At 38.1% G+C, this 16944-nt stretch overlaps 2 protein-coding genes across 9 annotated transcripts in view; both read right to left on the minus strand.

The window, feature by feature from the left end:
• Positions 1 to 1267, minus strand: part of LOC135105697 (uncharacterized) — a 48578-nt gene extending 47311 nt beyond the window's left edge. The window contains exon 1 of one of the 4 annotated variants that reach the window (XM_064014088.1): positions 1133 to 1267. The gene's annotated coding sequence lies outside the window, so the exon portion shown is untranslated. The remainder of the gene's footprint in view (positions 1 to 1132) is intronic. The other 3 variants (XM_064014089.1, XM_064014092.1, XM_064014091.1) reach the window with 3 other exon arrangements.
• Positions 1268 to 2477: 1210 nt separating this feature from the next.
• LOC135105701 (uncharacterized) lies at positions 2478 to 16141 on the minus strand. 5 transcript variants are annotated; one of them, XM_064014103.1, is made up of 6 exons: positions 15991 to 16141; positions 11587 to 11700; positions 10337 to 10502; positions 9057 to 9277; positions 8408 to 8645; positions 2478 to 6661 (listed from the first exon to the last, which is right to left on the minus strand). In XM_064014103.1, exons 2-6 carry the CDS (start codon positions 11694 to 11696, stop codon positions 6413 to 6415), a joined length of 984 nt encoding a protein of 327 aa, XP_063870173.1. In that variant the 5' UTR covers positions 11697 to 11700; positions 15991 to 16141; the 3' UTR covers positions 2478 to 6412. The 5 variants fall into 5 exon arrangements, with proteins under 5 accessions (XP_063870173.1, XP_063870175.1, XP_063870174.1 ...); XM_064014105.1 differs by having other exon boundaries at positions 16032 to 16083; XM_064014104.1 differs by having other exon boundaries at positions 15995 to 16079.
• Positions 16142 to 16944: the final 803 nt, after the last annotated feature.

Raw genomic sequence — 16944 nt, forward strand, 5'->3', positions numbered from 1 at the left:
CGTGTCACTGTGAATCTGCAGAATGCCTTACTGATAGAGAAAAACTGCTGCATGTGATTTCAAGGATGTGCATGCAAGGTTATGGAGTGAGGACTGAGCAAGGATGGTAAGAGAGAGAGAGAGAGAGAGAGAGAGAGAGAGAGAGAGAGAGAGAGAGAGAGAGAGAGAGAGAGAGAGAGAGAGCAATATGGTACGGTCCACGGATTGTTCCTGGTCAAGACAGGTTTGGGTAGAGAACAGCTGAGGGGATTTCTTGCTTGTATTGCCTAACTTATGTTAATTTGATCACGTGAAGGTGTCCAGCAAACCGTTACTGATGATATTTATAAGAAAAAGAGTCACACCATACAATACAATGTCGATTTCAGTAGTCGCATCTGGTATTCTGAAATGCTTTGCTTTTTCACCACGACTGTTTTTAAAAGCCACAGAGATGAGTAGCCGGATTCTCAAGTGTTCCTCCTGTTAACAATATCGAAATCTTGCTAATTGCCAACAGAACCATAAAAAAAATAAAATAAAAATAATAATAATAATAATAATAATAATAATAATAATAATAATAATAATAATAATAATAATAAATAAATAAAACCCCGTGTAACTTCAACTACCTTTGGAATGTAGTGGAGGTGCAGCGCAGAAGTATCGCAGAATGTTTCTTAAATCATGTTATTGTAATCACTAATCCTGAAAGAACGAGTTACAGAGCACAGTAGCATAACGGTATATGATCACGTGTGTTCTAGGGAGCATCACCTGGACGAGGCAGGTATGCACGAAATTGTGGCGAGTTGAACAGTTGCTAGCGGAAATTATTAGGGATAAGATCACCAGATACAGGTTGGCTGGGGAAGAAGTGGCATTCATCTCTTCTCCCTACCCCCTCTCCCTTACTCTCCTGTCCCAGCAACCCAAAGCACTTCTGTCCCTGCCAGAACCCGTCTTGCTTCTCCCGGAGTCTATCAATGGCGCATTAGTCCTAAAAATAAGCCGTGAATGCGAAATACTATCTCACCCCATACAGCTGGTCCTCGCCTCACTACCGAGCGGAACAGACTCACAAATCACACTTCTTCATAAAGGTCAAAAGCAAGTAAACAGCGATGTGTAAGTTTGATGAGCATCCCACCTGTAGCAGTGAAGGTGTGCGTGGCTGAGTATGCAGGCAGCAGCGGCCTCCCTCTTGCGTGCACTAAGGTCTTGGCTACACTGGCTGGCTGCCGCTATCTGTGACACCCCGCCTGGCTCCGCCCACCCACTTACCGCAAGGTACCGTAACATTTTTCCCGATTTTGTTCGTTTTCACTCTTTAAATCCCATTTTCTCTGCGTGCCAAAAAGCTGATCGAATCTAATGAAATTTTCTGTAGTTCATTGGGTTTTCTTTCCGTTGGCCTTTTTCGTGTTTTCATCGTTTGGCAGTTTTTTCCTTGACTTTTTTCATGCTAACATTTTATTCTTCGAACTTTTCATTAAGTTAGTGTCTTCAGTGAGTTAATCTATACGTGTGATGTTCCTGCTATAGTTTACGTAAAAATTTAAGCAAGGGTCCTGCACAGTCCTTGATTTTAAGCCGTTTGATGCTTGACGGAGCAACGTGGTGCTCAAGGTCACGTTGGCCACGTTAGGGACACGCCGGACTTTCTAACCTTACTTTAAGGCAAATGTTTCGTTTCTTACTTTATCAGTATTTTCAGTCTTTCATCCCTTGCACAGGTAAACTTTGAACATACCCCTGCCCGCTTCAGTATTTCCTTCTACCTATTATCTTTTAAGGAGGCCTCACGGCGCTTCTTATTTTGGATAATCCTTTCTATACTGTATTGGGACTGACATCTCTAGTGGGCCTTTTTTTTTTTGTATCTCTAAACCATTGCACCTCTTACATAAAAAAAAAAAAGTACTCTGACAAATATTAAACGTATAAAAAGTATACCTGAAACTATGAGGAGTAAGTGCCGCTAGACTAAGGTACATCACATGGTAAAGCAATGGTTTTGTCCCCAGAATAGCATCACACGACAAATAGACGAACAATACGCTGGCTTAGGTTCCCTCACGGCCTCAGCATGATTACCTCCACCTCCCGCCTAAGTGAGTGAACGAGTGTAGTAAAATAGGTCAGCGGTGCAAAACAGGGAATAATGAGAGAGAGAGAGAGAGAGAGAGAGAGAGAGAGAGAGAGAGAGAGAGAGAGAGAGAGAGAGAGAGAGAGAGAGAGAGAGAGAGATACTGCTCAATAATAATAATAATAATAATAATAATAATAATAATAATAATAATAATAATAATAATAATAATAATAATACTGACGGCCACTAATGACTTTTCCCTCTAATAATAATCCACGCATGAGAAAAATGTCTAGCTTTAGGTTGGAGCTGCCAAATGGAAAGTATATGTTTAATGTAATCTAACATGCATAAACCACCACATTAAAGTAAGACACACATAAGAGGCATTTTTAAACAACAGTAAAGGAGAAAAGTTTATCAAAATTAATCAGCCCAGCTGCCTCAGAAACCCTACTGGAGAACAACCACTGCACCAGTTCCTTCGCAAGATAGTGAAAAAATTACTCGCACTCAACATTCCTATTTCACTGTGACATTCAATGCACACGTTATTAATTCCACCACTTAAATCCTTAACAACTAATTAAGATAACACCTCACCCTAGGTAATAAAATTTCATATATCTTTTACTGACTGGCATCTGAGGAAAAATTATTTTGTTATGCCTCTGCTGGGAAGAAAATACATGACATTTTTCACATCACCTCCATAATGCATTAAGATTACCAGACATCTCAAAGCTGAATTCAAAAGAATAAGTTTACAAGTTTCCATGAATAAATAGGTTAAGTACACAGCTCCGCTATTTGAGTATTAATACATCTCTTTCAGTACTCTTCTTCCTTAATGTGATTTTCTATCAATTTTGACATCAATCAGAGAATCTGAGTACAAAATGAAGTCATCTATCTTTTCAGAACAAGCTAACTTCATACCAATCACAAATTCCGATGAAGATATTCCTTCAATAAAGCAATGTCTCCATCTTGTACAAAATAATTAAAAATAAGATAATATTGTGTACATGTAGTAAATCTGCAAGACCTGATGGTAATGAAACAACAAACAAAAAAATTTTCAGTGCACATGCTACTCTGAGAGAGAGAGAGAGAGAGAGAGAGAGAGAGAGAGAGAGAGAGAGAGAGAGAGAGAGAGAGAGAGAGAGAGAGAGAGAGAGAGAGAGAGAGAGAGAGAGAGAGAGAGAGAGAGAGAGAGAGAGAGAGAGAGAGTTATGGTATATTTGCATTTCCAGTGCAAGGCTTGGAGCTTTCATCTCATTTTGGTTCCCTCAACAAAATATTACACCTGACCTCAACCTGAACACATCACCACGAAAGAACTTTTTACTGTAAAAATCTCGACAACATTACTCCCATATTGCAGGAGGATATTCTCCTAAACTTCTTTTACTTTTGTTATTTTAAGAATAAAACTAATTTAGAAATATATGCATTAGTTTTGTAAAAAGGAAAAAAATCTTAAAGAAGCAACTTCTAAGTGAATTTGTTATGCACTACAACAATTATTTAATTCCTTCATCCCACAAGTGCCGTGACATCCTTGTGTTTGACAAACACTGACATGCTGCTCTTGATAGTCTTCCAATGGCACTGGGTTGTCAAACTTGAAGATAGGATATATAAAAGAACACTGATAATCCTTGATCCACACTATACATATCTGCTTGCCTGTGATGAACAAGCACAAAGAAGTTTTGCAAGCATCTCTTTAAACACCCATAGTAAACATCACACTTAATAAAATATATAAATCGGTGAGGTGGTCCCTGTTAAGACATGCTTGAAGAAGCAAGTTCACGCACAGTGTTTCATACTATTGAAATGCATCACATAATAAATGTTAACACAGTCCTCTGCAGACATGCATGTATATCTCAAAGAGGTGACAGTTCATGTCACCACATTTTTCAAAAAAAATTCTTTCAAAACAGCATCCTGCAAAGGACCACTTGTTCAAAATCTTGGAAACTGATGTTGTACATGTCCATCAATTAATTAATTTTAACAAAGTTGTCCTGTGATCATCCAACATACAGCAGCTTTACTAGTGTGAGGAAACATCTCTGGAGTCTTTTCAAACACACTCAGTGGTTTGTGTGCTTGTCTGGAACCCCATTTTGGAACAATGATAGGCACTGGTTAAAGGTGTGGTAAGTTCTTCAGATCACATAGGTGACAAACTGGTGGTGAGATGTTGCTTCAGAAGTGGATGCTGGCATCCTCTGCCTCCCATATCTAGTACAGGGCCAGTAAGTTACTTCTAAAAGGTATTCTAAGCTAGTGGCTTGCTTAAGCTTGTCTACCTTGCCATTTTTTAGTGCTTTACAGGTGTGGTGCTGCTTTGCTTCAAGGATACACCTGAGGCTTCACTAGTGTTATCCATGCTGACTCAACTATGAGGAGATTATATCCTATTCTTAGGGATCTGCAACAGCTGAGGTTTATGGAGATGGCGTAGGCTTTCCTTCACAACATTCAGTGTGATCTGCAGACATAATAACACACTTGTACATGTGAGTGTCAGAAGCTAAGGTCTGAAATGACTGCCACCATAGATCTTGACAATAAATAATGATAAAGTAAAGTTTGTATCCATCTGGTATTTAAATAGTATGTGCCAACAATCACACAAGCTCCTATATTTTTAAGTTTTCTGTGAGTCTGATCAAATATTAATGGCCACTTCTTTTGGAATCTGATAATGCATGTTCCACATAAGCATACTTTTCACATAGCCAATTTAGTAGATAAATTGAAAAATGTTTAATCAGGAAATGACGAATACCAAAATCATTGTTCCTGAAAATTAAAAGACATCATCATTATTTGTACCAACACCAAATGTATCACCAGCAAGACACTAACAGCATATTTCTATTACATTCTATCACAAGGGTACTCAGTGACTGTAAGTGGTGCTTTAATCACTGAATGGCTTCAAACATATTCACAGAATTCTCTGCAGTGCTTACCAATGTATATTCTTCAATTACCTGACAAAACTTGTGCTTAAATGTTAAAATATCAAAGCCATTAATTCCATGTTCACAGGATTTTAATTATTACAAATCTTCATGTTAGTAATTATTACATAGGCAACTGAACCCTGCCTTTTCTTATCTGGTGATCAAACTTCACTACACTCTAAATATCATAAAAAAATTTCCCTTCACAGAAAACTAGAAACATCAAGACCCGAGTAAACTCATATGTACACACCTAAGGAGGATGCCAGGCTTTGTATGGAGATGTTAACTTTATTTAAAAAATTAGGATTCTGCTCAGGATGAGTAAAAATAATGGGCCAGAATCAGGTGTTCATAAATTTGTTATCTGTGTAACAGAACTGATGGCTGGGATGATGCAGACTTTACATAGATCTGCAACAATGGACAAGAACAGTGGTAAGTTCTGGGAATCATGATTTCTCCTCAAAATGCAGACTCTCTCCCTACAAATGAAAGGTGGACTGTATGAATGACATGTCATATATGATATTTAAAGATAAAAAACATGGGCTGTTAAAGGCTCATGCCAAAAAGACTTGGGTGAGCTGAAATGAACATGATGTGGTGAATGTGTTAATACTCTGAAAGATTTTCCCTCCAGAGTGAGACCAAGAAATATACTTTGGACTGTGTGTGTATCAATGAGGGGATGACAGCCAGATTTGAGTGACTTGGCTATGTGGAGATAATGGATGGCAATGAGAGGATGAGGCACACATGGAGAGGAAAGTATGCTGCACACATGGGATGACACTTTCAACACTGACCAGACCTGAACACTGCAAGACAAATAATCTGTACACTTGTGTGGCCTTAGCAGTTTGTTATCAGGTGACCAAGGCTGACCCATGAAAGTGAGAGCATTACCTTTCCAAATAATGATGATGATGATCATGAAAGCTTTAGAATTAAAAATAGTATTCCTGCTCTACATTTCACTATCCAAATTTCAATTCTGATTGTCATGCTGTAGAATACAAAGTATCTTGTGCATTCAACAATTTTTTCTCTAATGAAGCCACACCCCATGGAGGATATACAAGAGATCTGGCAATGTGAATGGTAGTGACTGACACATTTAAACAAATTTCTCACATGACTTACATGATGACAAATAAAAATGTTATGCTAAGCACATTCCTATTTTCAGAAGAAATAAGTCCACTTGTTAGCTGTACAAAATAGAAGACACAAGGTGTATCACTTTTCCCAAGAGAGACTCGCCTCAGATGCTTCACTAGCCACACGGTAACAAAACTACCAAGCTACCTACTGTCCATGGCTACTTACAACAACCAAGCAAATACTAGCTAAGGAAATCCACCACTTCATCCAGCTCTCTCTGCTTGGCCTGCTTGTGCGCCCAGCGAGCCTCCACTGTCTCTGCTGTCAACTTCCACTTATCATGAAAGATCCTGGAGCCGCAGGTGTGACACATCTTGCCCTTCTGGAATGGCGGGGTCTTGATGTAGGTGTCCAGGCACTTGTAATGGTAAATGTGGCCACAGTACACACGCTCCACATGCAACGCGCCATACTCATCCAGCTCAACAGCCTGGGGGCAGCATCACAGTGAGTGTTCACATTACTTAAAACACATTAGCTCATACTTCTTTTCATATCTGAATTCATAAAGACATTTATTAGACACTGTAATGGGCATTTATCATAATCTTTATACAATTTTTTCAGAAATTACAGCATATAATATTTCAATATTCCAGGTCAATTCATGGGCTGTACTGAGTGGATTCAAAGTGCATAGTATAAGTGAAATCTCAGTGACCTCATGGAAAGCCACACTTTCATGCAAATTGCTTTACTCTCTGTACTGGGTCAGAATACATAATTGACAGTTTACAAGATCTATGCATTCTGCTACTTCAAAATGAAGAGCAAAAATCAGTACTTCTTTATTTTTCTGTACTTTCATTATTTATCTATATCTGATGCCTGTTTCTAAGAATCATTCCCATGGATATGACAAGGTTCTACAGGGTAACAGAAAAAAAAAAATGAGAAATAAAAATGGATGATTGTAACAACAGCACATCCAGATAACAGGGATTACTTTTACTATAATTATATCAACAACAAATTATGCTTGATGGCTGGTTGGACTGAGACACATCAATATTGCAGGACCAAAGCCAGTAGTTTTCACAAGAGCTGTCACCTCACACCACAGCTACCATCATCTAGGCACACCATGAGTAAAATGCTACATAACAGGCTGCACCACAGCTACCAACATCTAGGCACATCATGAGTAAAATGCTAAAAAACAGGCTTCAGACGTACCCAGAGAACATAGCGGGTTATGTCAAGTGAGACTATCACAGGGATCAGCAATGTCCTCAAGAACTTCAAGACAAGAGTACTCTACCATCCAAACAACTCCTAGCACTCTCACAACAGGATTTATTCACAACTGGGCTAAGCTTAATATCATCACTCATCAAAGGAAAACCCAGCTGCCTCTTAAAAGAAAGATCAACACTGTATCTGTGAATGGAGGACAGGGAGAAGGGTAAGGATTAAGTCTCCTGCCCACAAGTAGATGCACTCACACATTAGCCAATGCATCATAGAAAAAAATGCAGTTTATTTATTACTAAGTGTAAAATTGCTCTGCCAACTGCACTACCTTAAGTCGACCAGTGTTCATGGTACACTCTCTCTCACTCTCTCTCTCTCCTTGAGGCATTTGCAAAAAAGGTTGCAAATATAAGAATAACTAATCTTCAACTTCTCCATCCACCTGTTGCACCAATCATCATATTCTTTAGAGCTTTTCCACAAAGAGTAATGGGAATAGCAGAGGGTAGAAAAGACAGAAAAGGCCATTCTGTTGGTTCCCTGAGTATCTTAAATTAATTTTGATTTTCCTGATCAAATTTGTAGAGAAAAAATATCCTAAAATACAGTTTATATTATTAATTTCTCAAATACCATTGACAGCTACTAAAGAGCAACCTTCTTATAGTAGTATATCTATTTCCAAAAAACCTTTTGGTCCTCAATATTCTAAATGTGCAACCTCAATGCAAGGAAAATGTGTTCAGTAAACCCTCCCTTGTTTCCATACACTGGCCTTACCTTTGGGTCATCTGGGTAGGAAAATGTGTTCAGTAAACCCTCCCTTCTATTTCCACACCCTGGCCTTATCCATAGATCATCTGGGTAGAAAAATGTGTTCAGTAAGCTCTCCCTTCTATTTCCAAACATTAACCTTTGGGTCATCTGGATAGGAAAATGTTTTCAGTAAACCCTCCCTTTTACTTCCTTACTCTGGCCTCACCTTTGGGTCATCAGGGAAGGCTTTCTTTCTGCACATTTTGCACTCTGAGTTAACGTATCTGTGGGCCTCATCTATCAGGAATGACACCACGGGCTCCATAGATGGCCGCAGCACAAAGGGCGGGTCTTTGGGCTTCTTTTTTTTAGGCGGCTCCACACACTGCCGGGCGATCTCCACAGACTGTGCCAAGAACCACCGCCGAAACACTGGGGGGTAGTTGCACTCCTTCTCCTCTATTCTGGATAAAGCAAAGGATTTTATTCATTAGTCACATATTGCAAGTACTTGGTTGTATTAGTCTTCTGAATCTAATAAATATAGTGTTTTCTTTCTCCTCTATTCTAGATACAGGAAGGGACTGTCTGTGTTAGTTTTCTGGATCTGATATATTTAGTGTTTCCTTTCTCCTCTATTCTGCATAAAAGAAGGAATTTTTCATCACTCATATATTGCAAGTACTGGGTTGTATAAATCTTCTGAATCTAATAGTGTTTTTCTTCTCATTTTCTAAATAAAAGAGAACATTTTTTCATTTATCCAATATTGCAAGTATTTGATGGTGTTACTTTTTTTAGTCTAATACAGTGTTTTTTTAGGTTATCAAAGTCATCAAGGCTATATGAATGTTAGAATATATGCCACAACTCACTTAATCTGCTGGTCTGGATAATTTTCTGGCACTGTGAGGTTGTATTTCAAATAGTATTGGCCCTCCTTCACCTTCAGAACCACAGAGGACGTCTTCTGGCGGAGTTTAAGTTCATCTGTTCCTTCAATCAACTTCTTCTTTACATTGGAGATTTCCTCGGAGCAACAGCACAGTGGGTTCTCATCAATGAAGTTCCGGACGAATCTTAAGACATGTAGCACCTGACAAGAATATACTGTGAATCCTCAATGAAGTCCCTTATCTCATGCCACCCTCTTCCATTAAATTGGAAAATTATTCTAATGTGATTTAGTACATTGATCACCAACCTGAGGGTAAATACCCAGCAAGGGATAATATGGCAACTTTAGTCAATCTTTTATTCAGCTTGTTTGTTGCCCTACACCAGAGCCCTTTACATAGAAAAATAAAAAAATAAATAAAATAAAACAAATAAATAGATATATAAATAAATAAATAAATAAAAAAGCTTGGGAAAATAATATGATACACAAGGCTGTGAAAAGCAGTAACAAACTTGATAAGCCACATTAAATTGTGCAGTGAACCAACAATTATTGAGAACACAAATTAATCAAACTTAATATGGATGTTTGGACAAGATACAAAAATGTATAGTAATAAAAGTACAGCTCATGCTTGGGTTTTTATTAAAGCTTTTCTATCTAATGAAATGCCTTGGGTTCCAACAAAATGAGTTAATAGAATTTCCACTTTAATTTCTTAAGATATTCAGACAAGTTGAGAGGTGATGGTTAAGAGAGAGACACAGGTGTTATGAGGTAAGTTTATTCACAACTAGTTTCACATTTGGCTTCCTCAGTTCCCTTTAAGAAACCAAAATCAAAACTAGTCGGGTATAAATTTGTCTCATAACACCTGTCTCTCTCTTAACCATCACCTCTCAACTTGTCTGAATATCCACACATTCCATAATTCCTGAAGTTAATTTAGATCTTCATTTGAATAATTTCCCATATGCAATAAGAATTAATTCTTAATTTTCTGTGTTCAGAAAGATTTGTTTGGTTTAATTCAGGCATTTGCACATGTACATACATCCCTCATGTTCTTCACCTGACAAACATAGCACTACACAAATGAAAAAATATATATATATCAAGTTTTCCTTCAACTCAGAAGTATAATTTTCGTGATATAAATAATTAAATTTTCTACAGAGAGTACGTTACAGAGCCAGTTAAACATGGATGAGAAGCAAAACACTCACACATGTTCCATCCAGGGAAACACCTCACCTGTGGTTTTCCAAGATTTTTGTCAGCCAGCTCTTCACTCAGTTTTGTCAAGCCATCCAGAAGCTTTTCTGAGATGTATCGACTCTTGAGTTCAATGAGTGCCCGACTCTTCGGGTACTGTGGATCAAACTGGAAGCATGCTGTGATCTGCTTGTATTTTGTCTTCCTGCCATCAGAAATATGAGGAGATTAGTATCTTTCTAACACTTGCACATAATAGGTACCAACTTACAATTTGTTTCCTACCTCACTCAATACCAAACGCTGAATAAGCATTTCTAACAATGTGCATAGTACTGATTTTCTAGATGTTTATGTAATGTAAAGTTATATGTATTATGAATATTTTCTGGAAAACTTGTTTTGTACTGAATTTCTGACTTTAATGTTTTTAATAATTTTTATTGCAATAAGCTTCCATCAAAAAGATTTTTGTATGGTATATAAGAATACAATTTGATAATAAAGTATCTTATCTCATCTTTAATAACTTTCTCTTTCTACCTATCTTTATCATAATAAAATTACAAGGTGCATCTCTTGTGTTATCCATGGAATGAAACTCAATTACCCATTTGTAGAGAAAATATTAATTACAAGAATAAAGCAAAACAAATATTTAAGAAACAATATGATGTATGCAACACAAAATCTTACCTAAGGTAGTAAATACCATTCATGTAACTGTTTCAAAGTACTGGATATGTATGAAAAATGGACATCATTCTTTAAGTAAGAAAATATACATTTCAGAATATTAATCCTTGAGTTTCAAGCACCTCTTAGACCTGCATCAACCCTTCAGGCACAAGACTGACCACAGGGTGTTGAAGAAAGAGTTGGCTACCAAATTAAAATGGTCAGTGAGGGTTAGGGAATTACTGAGACACTTATAATAATGAAGATACTGCAGAGCATAATGAAGCATGGAGGGAGGTGACATTCATGATAAGATAGACTTGTTCATAAATCTATCATCATACTTTACACAGTGCTTAATTACACTATCTTGTAATGCTCCTATGTCAAAAATAGCCATGTCGAAAAAACTGAGACAATATGATGTATAAAGTAAGAGAAGTTCAGTGTCTAAAATATTCATGAAAGTCAGACACACTATCTTAAGATTGATAAAAATAAAATCAAGTAAAAGAATAACATCAAAGCTAATTACATTTTAACTAATTTTCAGACATGCTTCTTGCATCTAAATATATTCAAAATAATATTTGAACTATGCAAAAACATACTCAATTTTCACACGGACCATAGCAGGAACACAGGCCTCCACTGTGCTGTCTGCTATGACCCGGGGAACACACTGCCGCAGCTCCTTCAGCTCTTCCTCAAGGATACTCATGATTCTGTCAAGGGGGAAGACAACATTACTTCTTTTAGGAAGGTACATGCCCTGGTTGTGAGGTTATAATGTTTGATTAATTTAGTTTCAAGAGGGATTTTACAGTTGTGTGACCAACAGACTAATGCTAGGCAGTTAATATGATGTCTGGGGGAGTCCATGGAGGGTAAAGCACTACTACAGGTTACTGCTAGGTGGTATGTGTTCCCTTTTTTTTTTTATGTAGGAGGGACACTGACCAAGGGCAACAAAAATCAAATAAAAAAAGAGCCCACTAAGATGCCAGTCCCAGAACAGGGTCCAAAGCAGTAGTCAAAATTGAAGGATAAGCATCTTGAAACTTCCCTCTTGAAGAAATTCAAGTCATAGGAAGGTGGAAATACAGAAGCAGACAGGGAGTTCCACTGTTCACCAGAGAAAGGGATGAATGATTGAGAATACTGGTTATCTCTTGTATTAGAGAGGTGGACAGAATAGGAGTGAGAGAAAGAAGAAAGTCTTGTGCAGCAAGGCTGCAGGAGGAGGGGAGGCATGCAGTTAGCAAGATCAGAAGAACAGTTAGCATGAAAATAGCGGTAAAAAAATAGCTACAGATGCAACATTGCAGCGATGAGAGAGAGGCTGAAGACAGTCAATTAGAGGAGAGGAGTTGATGAGATGAAAAGCTTTTAATTCCACCCTGTCTAGAAGAGCAGTATGACTGGAATGCCCCCCAGACATCTGAAGCATACTCCATACATGGACAGATAAGGCTCTTGTACAAAGTAAGCAGCTGGGGGATGAGAAAAACTGGCAAAGATGTCTCAGAATGCCTAATTTCATAGAAGCAGTTTTAGCTAGAGATAAGATGTGAAGTTTCCACTTGAGATTATAGGTAAAGAACAGACCAAGGATGTTCAGTGTAGAAGAGGGGGACTGTTGAGTGCCACTGAAGAAGAGGGGATAGTTGTCTGGAAGGTTGTATTGAGCTGATAGATGGAGGAGTTGAGTTTTTGAGGCATTGAACAATACCAAGTTTCCTCTGCCCAATCAGAAATTTTAGAAAGATCAGAAGTCAAGTGTTCTGTGGATTCCCTGTATGAAATGTTTACTTCCTGAAGGGTTGGACATCTATGAAAAGGTGTGGAAAAGTGCAGGGTGGTATCATCAGCATAGGAGTGGATAGGACAAGAAGTTTGGTTTAAGTCATTGATGAATAATAAGAGAGTGGGTGACAGGACAGAATTCTGAGGAACACCACTGTTAATAGATTTAGAAGAACAGTGACCATCTACCACAGCAGCAATAGAACAGTCAGAAAAGAAACTTGAGATGAAGTTACAGAGAGAAAGATAGAAGCCGTAGGAGGGTAGTTTGGAAATCAAACTTTTTTGTCTCATCAACTCCTCACCTCTAACTGACTGTCTTCAGCCTCTCTCTCACCGCTGCAATGTTGCATCTCTAGCTGTCTTCTACCATTATTTTCATGTTAACTGCTCTTCTGATCTTGCTAACTGCATGCCTCCCCTCCTCCCGCACAGCCTTGCTGCACAAGACTTTCTTCTTTCTCTCACCCCTATTCTGTCCACCTCTCTAATGCAAGAGTTAACCAGTATTCTCAATCATTCATCCCTTTCTCTGGTAAACTCTGGAACTCCCTGCCTGCTTCTGTATTTCCACCTTCCTATGACTTGAATTCCTTCAAGAGGGAGGTTTCAAGAGACTTATTCATCAATTTTTGATTACTGCTTTGACCCTTTATGGGACTGGCATTTCAGTGGGCATTTTTTCTATTGGATTTTTGTTGCCCTTGGCCAGTGTCCTTCCTACATAAAAAAAAAAAGCTTAGTGTCGGACTCAATCAAAAGCTTTTGATATGTCTAAAGCAACAGCAAAAGTTTCACAAAAATTTCTAAAAGAGGATGACCAAGACTCAGTAAGGAAAGCCAGATCACCAGTAGAGCAGCCTTGATGGAACCCATACTGGCAATCAGATAGAAGGTTGTGAAGTGACAGATGTTTAAGAATCTTCCTGCAGAGGATAAATTAAAAAACTTTAGATAGGCAGGAAATTAAAGCAATAGGATGGTAGTTTGAGGGATTAGGGCTGTCACCCTTTTTAGGAACAGGCTGAAAGTAGGCAAACTTCCAGCAAGAAGGAAAGGTAGATGTTGACAGAGTTGAAAGAGTTTGACTAAGCAAGGTGCAAGCATGGAGACACAGTTTCAGAGAACAATAGGAGGGACCCCATCAGGTCCACAAGCCTTCCAAGGGTTAAGGCCAGCAAGGGCATGGAAATCAACACTGTGAAGAATTTTAATAGATAGCATGAAGTAGATAGAGGGTGGAGGAGAGGGAGGAACAAGCCCTGAATTGTCCAAGGTATAGTTTTAGCAAACGTTTGAGTGAAGAGTTCAGCTTTGGAGATAGATGTGATAGCAGTGGTGCCATCTGGCTAAAATAAAGGAGAAAAAGAAGAAGCAAAGTTATTGGAGATATTTTTGGCTAGATGCCAGAAGTCACGAGGGGAGTTAGATCTTGAAAGATTTTGACACTTTCTATTAATGAAGGAGTTTTTGGCTAGTTAGAGAACAGACTTGGCATGGTTCCGGGCAGAAATATAAAGCGCATGAGATTCTGGTGATGGAAGGCTCAAGTATCTTTTGTGGGCCATCTCTCTATCATGTATAGCATGAGAACAGGCTGTGTTAAACCAAGGTTTGGAAGGTTTAGGTTGACAAAAAGAGTGAGGAATATACACCTCCATGACAGAGACTATCACTTCTGTTATGCGCTCAGCACACAGAGATGGGTCTCTGGCGTGGAAGCAGTAGTCATTCTAAGGAAAATCAGTAAAATACCTCCTTAGGTCCCCCCAACTAGCAGAGGCAAAACGCCAGAGGCACCTCCGGTTAGGGAGATCCTGAGGAAGGATTAGAGAGATAGGAAAAGATATAGATATGAGATTGTGATCGAAGGAGCCTAACGGAGAAGAGAGGGTAACAGCATAAGCAAAAGGATTCGAGGTTAGGAAAAGGTCAAGAATGATATGTGTATCTCCACGACGGTCAGGAATATGAGTAGGGCATTGCACCAATTGTTCTAGGTCATGGAGTATAGCAATGTTGAAGGCTAGTTCACCAGGATGGTCAGTGAAAAGAGAGGAAAGCCAAAGCTGCTTTAAAAATCTGAGTTCTCACCAAGCTAGAGTGCAATGGGTGAAAAGTTAATGACAATGAAACATTGAATGAAACTACTTTTATCTCAACCAAAGATGAAGAATCTTAAACTTACTTATGAAATTGCACTTTCACCTCAACCAATGACCAAGAAGAGATTTAATCTTAACAGTCTATTGGCAACAGTACTTGGAAACACAGACCAGTAATTTACTTGGGCTATCTGAGCTGAATGACATGAGAAGCTAATAGTTACCTAAGAATTCAGTGTGCCACACAGGAGAGGAAAAAGCAAAGACTGGACAAGAGTCAAACAGGTTAAATGAGTCATACAATAAGTGGCTTTATACAAAGCAAACTTGGATAAACTAATAACTTAGCCACCAGTTACTGACAATGTGAGCCATTCCCTAACAAGTCTGTGTTTCCCCAGGGGTGACATAGCAACCCATCCCTGCAGCCCTGACATCTATACAAACAAGAGGACACTCTCTCAAACTTATGAAAACAATCCCCCTAGTTTGGCAGTTTTCTTTTTTTTTTTTTTTGGGGGGGGGAGATGAACTACACAATTTTTAACTCCATACTATTCTCATGTTACTCTGTTCCTTTCTCTTTTTCTTCCCTTCTAGACTTGACTGCAGCTGACATTTACCACATGCTATAATATATCCAATGACAAATCTCAGAGGAAGATACATCAAACCAGTCTCTATTGTAATTAAAGTAATGTACTGCTTCCTATTGACTGAGGTATGTCTAACATTATCGGACCAATCCTCGATGATCCTGTCAAAAACCTGTGTTGACTGGACATCGGTTGGAGTGGTCCTACCAGGTAAGACAGTACAAAGGAACAAATTTTTCAGTGCTAGAGTCATCAATAAATGAAACAGTCTTGCAGTGTTGTGACCAGTCCCTGCGTCAGTACATTCTAAAACAGGTACAGCAAACTAGGGGTTGATACTCAAAGAAGACACCTTTATGAGTTAAAAAGATCCCTAACCTCTATCATCGTTAAGGTAAGGTCAGAGAAACATCTGCCTAAGGTCCACGCAACCTGTGTGATTAAGCTTTATGGTGTGGGAAGGCCAGGAACACCCCCACCCCACTGCACTGCCTGGAATATGTGTTACCAACGAGTGAGCGCCGCGGGAGGGCAGGGAAAGGCCTCTACCTCAGCCTGCGTGTTTGTTGTTGACAGTTTGGTTTACTTCAGTCTTGGCTTAGCTTTTATGTCTTTTTTACGGTGTTGTATCATATCATTTCTTTCATCCTTTCATATTGTCTTCCTTTATATTTACGGTAACTTTTTTTTCTCTCTATCTCCAAAGTATTTACGTTATTAAATAGATATCTTTTCATGTCTTCCCCCTGTGGTTCTTGCAATCACGTTTCCCTTCATTATCTGAACACCATATATATTGCAAGGACTCTGTATACAGAACAAGTATACAGAGTCTTTGTATATTACAAACCCTCATTTCACTCTTCCATGTTTTCCTTATTTACATTCCCATACATATATGCATGCTCGTTTCTAAATAAATATAACTTATGTCCTTCCTTTCTTTATTGTGTAACTGTTAGTACATATATATATATATATATATATATATATATATATATATATATATATATATATATATATATATATATATATATATATATATATATATATATATATATATATATATATATATATATATATATATATATATATATATATATATATATATATATATATATATATATATATATATATATATATATATATATATATATATTTTTTTTTTTTATTTATTTTTTTTTTTTTCTTCCCTATATCACTGAAACGCAACCTCTCATTTCACACCTCCACTTTGCTGTCCAGTCTCTCAAAACACCGTATTGACACGCACTAGTGAAGACACACCTCCACATTACACAACCTAGCTCGTGTCTCTTGTGGGTCACGGAAACAGGTCAAGCCAGAATGTAGCTACTAAAACCGTTATACGTTCACATTCTGCTTGTTTTTAATGTTCATGAAGACATAATATGAGTGGATGTTATTATAAGTTGCACTCGCGTCTTTCCTTCAGGTGTAA

The sequence above is a fragment of the Scylla paramamosain genome, chromosome 12 (assembly GCF_035594125.1).
Source record: "Scylla paramamosain isolate STU-SP2022 chromosome 12, ASM3559412v1, whole genome shotgun sequence".
Lineage (NCBI taxonomy): Eukaryota > Metazoa > Arthropoda > Malacostraca > Decapoda > Portunidae > Scylla > Scylla paramamosain.

Bases quoted from the DNA above. Each gene is read 5' to 3' on its own strand.
- LOC135105701 (XM_064014103.1), bottom strand. From the start codon at position 11,696: ATGAGTATCCTTGAGGAAGAGCTGAAGGAGCTGCGGCAGTGTGTTCCC. The intron at 10,503-11,586 runs GTATGTTTTTGC...TTCTGATGGCAG, and splicing joins ATGGTCCGTGTGAAAATTGA to GAAGACAAAATACAAGCAGA. The intron at 6,662-8,407 runs GTGAGGCCAGAG...TGCTGCCCCCAG, and splicing joins CCTTCCCTGATGACCCAAAG to GCTGTTGAGCTGGATGAGTA.